The sequence below is a fragment of the Oryzias melastigma genome, linkage group LG15 (genome assembly GCF_002922805.2).
Source record: "Oryzias melastigma strain HK-1 linkage group LG15, ASM292280v2, whole genome shotgun sequence".
Taxonomy (NCBI): Eukaryota; Metazoa; Chordata; class Actinopteri; order Beloniformes; family Adrianichthyidae; genus Oryzias; species Oryzias melastigma.
In genome coordinates this window covers 104,626-115,064 of record NC_050526.1, presented here as the reverse complement: position 1 = coordinate 115,064, position 10,439 = coordinate 104,626, and the positions used below count along the sequence as shown (strand labels likewise).

Sequence of the window (10,439 nt, the reverse complement as noted above, 5' to 3'; positions counted from 1 at the left end):
CCTTTTGTTCAAGTATCTCCTATCTGCTCCTTATGAAATGTATACAGGTCCATCTTAAAAAGTTAAAATATTGTAAAAAGGTTAAATACGTTTCAAAAGGCAAGAAAATCATTTGTTACAGAGTCATTACATATACAGTAGATTGAAATATTAAATCCTTAGTATCTTGTAAATCTTAAGGGATTTAGGGTTAGATACAACAGAATCTTCTGCATTGACTTTGGACTTCAAAAAGCTCATTGGATCATTTACAGCAGGTGACATAGTACCCCAAAACCATCAATTATTGTGGGAATTTCACAGTGAAAAGGCAATGTTCTACTCTACTAGACATAGCCATAGTAAAGATCTTGCGGCTCTGAAATTGAGAAAATTCAGTCGCCATTTTTCCGCGATACAGGTGGCGCCGTTTGAAATCAGTCAACAATGGTTGGTTCGAGTCGATCTGAGTCACGTTTCTAAGACAACTACCGTCGCCCTACCATTGTGGGAAGTTCACACCCCTTCCACTGAAAGCGGCTCAGGATTATCTGTTAATCAAACGTTTGAGGCGGGCCCAACGGGCACTAGATACTTTGTAAACTAGTGTAATGATTCTTCACAAAATGGGAGTTTCACTTTGAATTTTAATTGAATATTGAGCTTATTTGTATACAGTATAATTCTGCATTTTTTTTCCAGTATATTCGATTTTTTAGATATACATCTTTGTGAAATAACATGAATAGTTAGCTGCTCTTGAAAAATGTCCTTAAATTTTTATGCCTTTGAACGCAGCCTAAAAACTTGCAGCTATAAGTGTTTTGTTTTTGGCATTACAGTTTTGGCAAAAATTGGTTTTAAATGTTTTAATACTTTGAGTTTAATTAAATTCACAGGGGAAAAATTTTGTCATAAAGAAAATAATAAATGTATCAGACTTTATTATGATATTTTGTTGTATAAATATTTCAAAATCTATAGAAAACTAAACGTATATTTCTTTTGAATATCAAAAATCACGTCAAAGTAGTCAGTTCTTAGGAAAACTATTTAGTACAAAAATACTGAGTAAAACTTGACTTTTTCTATTTATTCAAATTGGGCTAAAATGACCGCTATGCCTATATTAAGCTCTAAAATATGCTTGATGGCTAAATGATAATATCAATCAAAGCTTATGTCCATGCTGAATAATATAAATAGGTTTAAGGGTACAAATACTTTCTAGGTTGAATAATGCCAACAGTGAAAAATCTCCAACCTCTGCACCCTTAGTGTTTGGTGTTTTCACTATTTTAATGAATACATCTGCCGCTTTTGAATATTGTAGTATATGCTGAATAAATGTCATGGGTAAAAGAAATGGAAAACCGCGCCTCTCCCTGGGATTTGGCCAGTCAGCATGTTTGACTGAAGCAGTAGGTCATCTCATTTATTCATTGGCGTCGTTGATTAATGGAGCAGAACAACGGCGACTGTTAGGAGCGGGAAAAGTCATTTGAATTCCATGTTTCTGAGACTTGCTCATTGCACCTGACAGATAACACACACACACACACACACACACACACACAATCACATTAAACAGCAGTGAAAGTCCACCAGCACAGGGTTGGCTGAAGTTCATGCCCTCTGGCGAGAATTAAACACTGTAACTGGCATAATGTTCACAGTCACATTCAGTTCTGCTCTGCAGAGGTTATGAATGTTACAATGATGCTCAGTTTTTTTGTAATAACACTTTTTTTGCAGTGTAAAGATGTCATTAAAGGTGTCATTACTGCGGGACCTTGTAGGTGTCAAAGTGCACTAAACCATCAACACCCTTCTTTTTCCAGGTGAGGATGACGATGATGAGGAGTGCGGGGAGGAGAAACTGCCGTCCTGTTTCGACTACGTCATGCACTTTCTCACCGTCTTCTGGAAGGTTCTGTTTGCCTTCGTCCCTCCCACTGACTACTGGAGCGGCTGGGCCTGTTTTGTGGTCTCGATCTGCATGATTGGACTGCTCACTGCTGTCATTGGTGAGCAAAACATCCCAAAGAAAACTAAAATATGCATGTATTAACATTCATAACCCTGTCTAAAAATATGCTAAACTTCTGTATATTTTAAGTTTAATGTGATATTTTTTACTTTGATGTGTCCCAGGTGACCTGGCCTCTCATTTTGGCTGCACAGTCGGCCTGAAGGACTCTGTCACAGCGGTTGTATTTGTTGCATTAGGAACGTCTGTGCCAGGTGAGCATCTGAGCCTCAGTTATCTCTCAGTGCAATATATACAAATGACCCTTGTTTCTAATGATATTTTTCTTTATAAAAAAAAAGCCTAAAAAAGAGAACTTAGGTGTGAACCTTCAGGACACTACTGTGTTACATGTGGGTAGTAGTATCATTATAATAATTGGCCAGATTTAGGCATTGTGGACTCTAAGGATGCCACAATTAGTCGATTAGTAACGACTACGTTGATTAATTAATCTTTTTTTTTCTTCTTTAAATCTCAAAACTATGTACTTTCTAATGCCACGTCTGCCGTTGTCTTTGACGCACAGTAGAGCTAATCCAGTCAGTAGTGATTAGGGTTGGGTTGATAAAACGATTAATCGATTTAAATCGATCTGAGCTTAATAAGCCAATGATTGATCCATTAAAATAGAAATCAATTTACCACATAAAAGCTAATGTCCGCTAGCTTTATGCTAACGTTTAATGGAATTCCCCATTGGATGGCTAATGCTAACACTCGATCGACCTAAACATACAGCTTTTTTAAACTCAGAGGCATGAATTTTCCAAACTTTGTATTCTTCTTCTGGAATAAGGTGTAATGTCATAATGCAAACGCCACCTAGTGGCCAAACTGAAACACCCTCCAGGAGAAGCAGAACAATGTTAACAATGTTATTAATTTGAACATTTTTGAGAAACTATGTAACACTGGATGGCATTGGCAATCTACAACTTAAACTAAAACTTCATAACTATATTTAAATCATAATTAAAACACTACTGAGAACATTTTTTAACATTCTCAGTAGTGTTTTTTAATAAAAAAAAAAAAACGTTCTATAAAAAAATTGTCATAAGGGGACTAAAGGTTTAATAAAATATTGTCCTAATTGTCTTTTTTAGTTAGCATACACCTTAAACACTTCAAGTTTAAAGTTAATGACGGTTACGATGTGTGCTTTACATGTAGTTTACGCTAGACCTGATTGGTCGGCTAATCGAGAAAAAAATCGGCGATTAGTCAACTCTTAAAATAATCATTTGTGGCCGCCCTAGTGGACTCTATGATGAAGGCATTAATTCAATAGCTTTGACCATGAAATTACCATTACACATTTGTCAAGTATTTTTTTTCAGGGACATTTTAAGATTTTTTTTATTTGAAAACTTTTTTCACTTAATGTTTGGGAATCTTAGCATAAAAATCAAAGTGCTTATGAGGATCTCTGCATTTTCTGGTCATTGTTCTGGTGACTTTTCTATCACATTATTGTACTTTTTTTGACAATCAGTGTGGATTTTAATATGTGCAAAACTTGCATGTAAGCAAACATCTGCCACAGATATTGTCTTAAAATGCAAGATGTGTCTAAATAAGACTAGAAAAGAGTCATAAATGCTTACAACGCACAGTCTATTTACTCCTGTGTTCCATTAGCACAAGTATATTTTGTTTTGTCAGGCTCAGGTGGTCTTTGTCCTCCTATTTAGGGAGCTAAGGGATAAACAAAACGTGCTGCAGCGTTTCACACACACATCCACAAAAATGTGAACAGATAAAAACAAACACGACTGCAAACAGCTGCATTTAAGGGAAAAAAAATGCCCAAAATCTAGCTGCTTGGGAAAGGACGAAACCTGCACATTGTCGTAAAATGCTTACAATGTGAAAAGCGACCAAACAGGACGAGAGAGCTGGAGCTTTTCAGAGCCTCTCTGTCTTATTAGCCGAGCCTCCCTGGTCTCTTTCACACACAAACAAGAACACGCTCTCACAAGAAAACCCCAGCCCCGGCACTGTCGCATTACAGTTAATAAAACCCATCCTGTGCCGCGGCTCCATTGTGATTAACCTCGTTTATCATGGTTAGCCTTGCTAACCCGCATACACACACATAAACACACAAAAGATAGTCGGAAAGGAAATAAACAGGTGCTGAACTGGGAGAATTAGAAACTAAAATTAGATTTGTGAATTTCACTGCTGTTTTAAAAATTCTCTTTAAGACTAACAGTGGTTATACGATAGGGATTTATCATTTCTTGCCTTAGAAGTTAAATCAGCTTAAAGTCCCCCTGTGACCATTTTTTTATTTTTAAAAAATGTTCCCATTAGTGTTTTAATTATGATTATGAAGTTTTTAACAAAAATTCCACAACCTAAATGTCTTAAAAAGCAATTGTTCTGAGGCCTGTTTCCAAAATCCGCTCTGAGGGGGCGTGGTTTTTCGAACTGACCTGAGCACCCCCGCCCCATTGTCATGCTCTGTGTTTTCTTCACCACTGCTACATAAAAATGTTAAAAAATATCAGTAATGTCCAGCCGTATGGTTTGATCCGGATGTCAGCTGGGACGAGGAAGTGAAGATCTTCATGGACAGAACTTCCTCCAAAATCCTGATTCTTTCTCCTTCCAGATTAAGACTCTTTTAGCTAATTTCCAATGTTTATTGACGTTGCTGTGATCAATACATTCAATCATTGGTTTCTCAGAGCAGAGTTCTTGATAAAATAATGAAAGCTAACATCAAAACGCTCTTTCATTGATTTACAATCCTTTACAACTGCGGTCAAATGAGCCGCCGTTCACATTTCCGTGGTCACATCAAGAAGCTCCGTGGAGTCTGGTGGAGATTTTCCAGCGTTCTCAGTCCTGCTACCGTAAGTATTGGATGAAACTCACACCAAAAATCCAGTGATTTGACCACAGAAAGGTGAACAGCAGCTCATTTGACTGCAGTCAATGTGAAGATACCATCTTCTCTTCTCCAGAACCTGAACTAGACACAAGGAACAGATGAGGGTTTAGTGCATGTGCAGCAGAGCTGTTGATGGAAAGAAGATCATTCATTCAAACAGAGTCTGTCCAAGACAGTTTGATTGATTTAAAAGGAGAAATACTCAGAAATGCAAAAATGAAATGATTTGTTCTTTTTCATAAGAAAAATGCCACACATAGATGTTAAAACTAAAAAAACATGATTTTCATCTGTTTAAACCAGAAACTCAGTTGTTGAGGCCATTATATCTGGAGTTGCCCAGATATCTCATTAAACCAGTAAAGAATGGCACAGCAGGTGTCTTTTGTTTGCTTAAAGATGTGTCATTCTGCCTTTTTTGCCAGAATATAGTGCAATCATTTAGCTATTACACAATAATAGTAAAATTTTGGACACTTTTCATGAATCTAACCAGAAACTCAAAAATGGGTATGTCGAGGTGGTATCAGCCACTACATCGATTATTATCCCCCTGCAATTATGCAGAAATGTGCTCACGCCGGAGATGCGCAGCGATACGTCCCTGCATCTTAAGTGGCAGAGGGAACATTGAAGGATGAGGTGGGGAGAGAAAACAGATTGGCAGAAGATTGACGAGAAAAGGGCAGGAAGCTCTCGAGGGAGGGAGCCTGTCGCTGAAAGAAGCTGCACTGGAACCTGTTTGACACAAACAACCGACGCCGCCGCTGAACATGCAGGCGCCCACGCGCTCTCCCACTCCATCAGACTCACAAGCTCTCGAGCTGTAACTGGAACACAGACATGCGCGCCTTTGCCAGCTGGTGGAAGCATGGCATCAGACTGAACCCAGGTGGCACCGCTAACAAACACACAGACAGCGCGGATGTTGGCTCTTCAAACACAAACGCAGGCTTACAGGGGAAAACCAAATCCCAACTTTACTGAAAACACAAAGGGTTGGTGGGAAGGTTTTTCTTTAATTTCTAATTAATTTGTCTGTTTCATCATATTACAAACACGATGATAAAAGATGGGACCGATTACCAGTAGAAGGCAGACTATTTGTCTACCTGTTTGCTGAAGAGCCTATTCATATTTGTCATGGTCTTTACTGCTTCGATTGTAATGAAGAACATCACTGAGCAGGTGATGTTTGGCAGTAAAGTAACCAGGAGAAATTTGAGAGGGACCCAGCAGCACAGAGCTGCTTAGATCTGAGCCCAAGACTAGTTTGTCTGAGCAAACAGGGAATCCATCTAAAAATCCTGAACAAAAAATGAATGAGGTTTTTAATTTGTGATTATCTAAAAAATGCTGTTTAACACATAAATGACCATATTTTTCCACTTGTATGAGCTATTTCTGTTTATTTCCTGTAAAACTATGCTATTTCTAGTTGTTTAAGAACCCAACAAGGTCAGTTATTCGTTGAATAATCCCGTGTTTGTCATATTAGCAGCCTAGGTCTTCGCTAAAACAAAGGATTTCTCTGTCTGTTACAGCCTAACTGTTCAGGCTTGACTCACATTTGTGTGTTTTTGCCACCAGACAAAAGGTCACTAATTTACACAATTAAAAAAAAAAGCACAGCTTTCTAATTTAATGTGGCTTGAAATCGGTTTAATTTGTCGTTATCAACCGATAGGGCAGTTGAATAACTCTTATTTTTATCAAATTAGTTTGGATACTTGAACCATTTAGGATATAAAAGTGTTTTTTAATTCAATTTGCACCTCTATTTCTTTCAGAAAACAAATGTCACTGTTACAAAAGAGAACAGACTGAACTTTAGACCCAAGTCAACGCTCCAGATTCAAGTTTTGACAGTTTCTGACTTTTTCTTATGCAAGACAACTATAAAAGCTTATTTTGCTTCCCAAAAAACAGATTATTTGCTTATCTTCTGCCTTTTTTCTTTGTTCCCAACCAGATACGTTTGCCAGTAAGGTAGCTGCCACCCAAGATCAGTATGCCGACGCCTCCATCGGTAACGTGACGGGCTCCAACGCTGTCAACGTTTTCCTGGGCATTGGGGTGAGTCCAGCTTACTTAATTAGTGTTTGAATGAGTGACATTTCAGCGGTGCTTGTCGTGCTGTAGTAGTAATTATCTCACACATGCTGCCGTGACGGCACAGTTCAGTTGTGCAAGAATGTCTGTGATTGTTACAGTTAAGGTTTTCAAAAAGAAAGACGATGCAGCCTCTATAGGTTTTGAGGTTTGGCCTTAAGACAAAAAAAATGTTTCTGGTTCGTAACTGAAATAAAAAAATATATCTGAAAAGGACAATAACAAATGAAAATACAATTACTTCTATGTTATATCTGCATTACAATTGGTGTTAAAGCAAAATATATAGTTATATTGTCAATGCATATCATCCATTGTAGAATAAAACAATGAAAATGATCTAAATTGGTGAAACGTAAAACAAAAACCAATACAGGGGTGGAGCTAAAGCATTTTATACGGCAAATGAGAACTTTAGAGTGGAAGAACTTTACAAATGAAAGGATAAAAAAACTCATATTTCAAACAGTTTTATATTTTTTTTACTGTATTTTATTTTAAAATATAACTTTTGGTATTTTTGTAATGCTTAAATAAGCTTGTATTGATGCTTTCTTTAATTTGTGTCAGTAATGAGACTATTTTGACTCAAAAACTGGGGAGGGGGGCATAGCTCTGCCCCTGAAGCAATAAAGGATATAAAAAATCCTATCGGAAATTGATCAATAACATGCAAGTAAAATCGTATGCATTTATATTTAAACAGAAAAGTTACTTAAAAGTCTGAAAATAACAACAATTATATAATTAATTTATCATTTAATATTATTGCATTTAAATTTAAAAAAAAGATAGTTTAATGTCCAAGTATGCTTTTTTTTGCATGAAAAGATAAGGTTTCCGTTTCTACTCTGTTTTGTGTGTGAGCTTAGTGCCTTGCAGCTCCAGCCAGAGGCCAGCAGCCTGAACACGAGTTGTCAGGGATTTGTGTAGCCATTCCAAATGCGGATGAGAGCGCGGAGACTGTAGAGCTCTATCAGGGAGGGTCAGTGCCTTTCTGAGAGTGTGATCAACCCTCTGTAGTGCCTTCTCATGTGCTGTGGTGCAGCTTGAGAGCCATGAAGTGAAACAGTACACGAGCACACTTAAGAAGGGAGTCAGCTGCTCACTTTAGCTTAATTGCGCTAAGGATCCTCAAAAAGGGAAGGCGCCGTTCGGTCACAGCATCTGAGGTGCTGGAGTTCCACTGTAGGTTTACATCTGTGTAGAATTTGATCAGTAACTCTACTGCCTAACTGGCTGCAGATTTTTTTCTCCCTGAAGTTTATGATCGTTTCCTTCGTCTTACAAATCTCAAAAACCCAGTTGTTTTCAGGACAATAGTCCACCTGGATTGCACTCTGGGTGGAGATGAAGTCATGAGGATATTGTCTATCTGACATGGTGATGTACTGGACACTACTAATAGGCTCCTCTTTGGATCTATGTGGCTCTAGATTTAAGGTGATGCGGATCAAGTGTGGAATTAGGACAAGACAAGCTAGAACCTTGGACCAGTTTCTTGAACCACATAGCGTATTTTCCGCACCATAAGTTGAACTTAAAAGCCTTCATCTGTTTAACAAAATTAGCGAACAAGGTTGGATGATATTGTAAATACGCTAACGTGCCTAATTGGTAGCGATGTCAAACTGTGTTTCTTTAATGTAATTCTAACAAGGTTGGAAGTTAGTGTAGTCGCAGTAACATTAGTTTTAGCAGTAATAGTCTGTTTTTTTTTTACATGTTGCAGACAAAGTTGGCTGTTATTATAATACGCTAATGCGGCTAACAGGTACTGATGTCAAACTGTTTTTTTATGAGTAACTAACAAGGTCGGAAGTTAGCGTAGACAGATTTATGTTTATTTTAGCAGTATTAGTCTGTTTTTTTGCATGCTGCAAACAAAGTTGGCAGTTATTGTAATATGCTAACGCGGCAAAGGGTTAGCAATGTCAAACTGTGTTTTTTTTACGTGTTGCTCACAAGATTGAAAGATTTTTTTTTTGTTTGTTTTTTTTGTTTAAAAAAAAAATTCGGAAGTTAGTGTAGTCACAGTAATTGATATCACTTTTCTTTAAGTGTTGCAAACAAGGTTGGGAGTTACAGTTATTGTGAATATGTCAACACAGCTTCTAACATGGCTAACGTGTAGCTTGTTACAAACAACTTCTAGAGGCACGGTGAATGCAGGTAATATCTGACTGACTTATCTCTTGACTCTTTTGTTTCACTTAATGCGCCTAATGCTATGTTCACACTGGACATGTGATGCACGTCCTTGAACTCGTGTTTAGCCCAAGCGTTCACACTAGACTGTCGCTACCCGATATTAGTGCATGTCCACCATCCACAGTTGGAAGAGCTTGGTGCAAAATGTGTAAGCAGTGCAAATCTCATGAATATGCTCCAATCCTTTTCTTTCATAGCTTTATTTTGATATTTGAAAGACTTGGTGTCACAATTCCGACTGGGCTCAAACCGCAACTATTAACTTCTCTTCCATGATCAATTTTCAAACAGTTAGCATGTCTATGAATTAAAGGAGATACCATCTACACGTTAACAACCAAATTTGAGTTCCTGGTTGGTCAAAGTTCAACTGGTTTAACTTTCACGTGTTTAATGGACATACATTTCACACGCAGAGCCTGAAAGTCGTAGAAATTTGCTTAGCAATAAGTGAACACTTAAGTTTAAAATGCGGAAGCCCGAAACGTGCACGTAGGCATGTTTACATAGACTTTGCGTTGGAAATGGTCGCTTGAAGCAAAGTAGTGTTGCTTGAAGCAGTGTGAATGCAGCTTGTAGTATGGTATGCCTTATATATGACAAGAAGTTCAAACGTAGAACAATCATTTACAGTGCACCTTATAATCCAGTGCGCCCTATGATGCGGAAAATACAGTATTTATGAAATTATTATCGTTGAGTTCACTGTTGGTGGACTTTTCTAGCAGAGGAACAACTGATGAGTTGAGGCGTGGTGGGACAAATAATGATACAGCAATGCCCTGAAGATCTCTGATATTTCTCTGTGGGGTTCTCTGCCCTCGGTTCAAAAAACAGCATGCCACACATAAACTGCAGGTCTGCACTGTTTTAGATGCTGTACTCCCTGCCTTGTGCATTGCACACATCTACTGTTTATGCATTTGACAGTGTCTAATCCTAAACATTCAGCCCTGTATTAATAAGTTTTAACAAAAACCAAGAACATAAAAAAAGTAATTATATTAAACCAGCTCAACAATCGCAAAAAATGTTTCAATCCAGCTTTCAAGAGCAAAAAAGACAGTCCAAAAACGGAAAAAATATCAACTGGAGAACATAAAAGGGTAGTGTGATCTGAGGTTGTTTTGTAGTTTTAAAGCCATGCATCTAACAACCAAGGTTCATCTAAAAATCTACTGCAATAAAATTAATCTCAAACAT

At 37.7% G+C, this 10,439-nt stretch overlaps 1 protein-coding gene across 1 annotated transcript in view; it reads left to right on the top strand.

Moving 5' to 3' along the window:
* Nucleotides 1-10,439, top strand: part of slc8a1b (solute carrier family 8 member 1b) — a gene marked incomplete in the record, with an annotated part of 193,414 nt that overhangs the window by 173,434 nt on the left and 9,541 nt on the right. Inside the window, 3 exon segments of the mRNA XM_024296556.2 lie at nucleotides 1,821-2,006; nucleotides 2,134-2,223; nucleotides 6,886-6,989. Coding sequence (XP_024152324.1) covers nucleotides 1,821-2,006; nucleotides 2,134-2,223; nucleotides 6,886-6,989 — 380 coding nt within the window.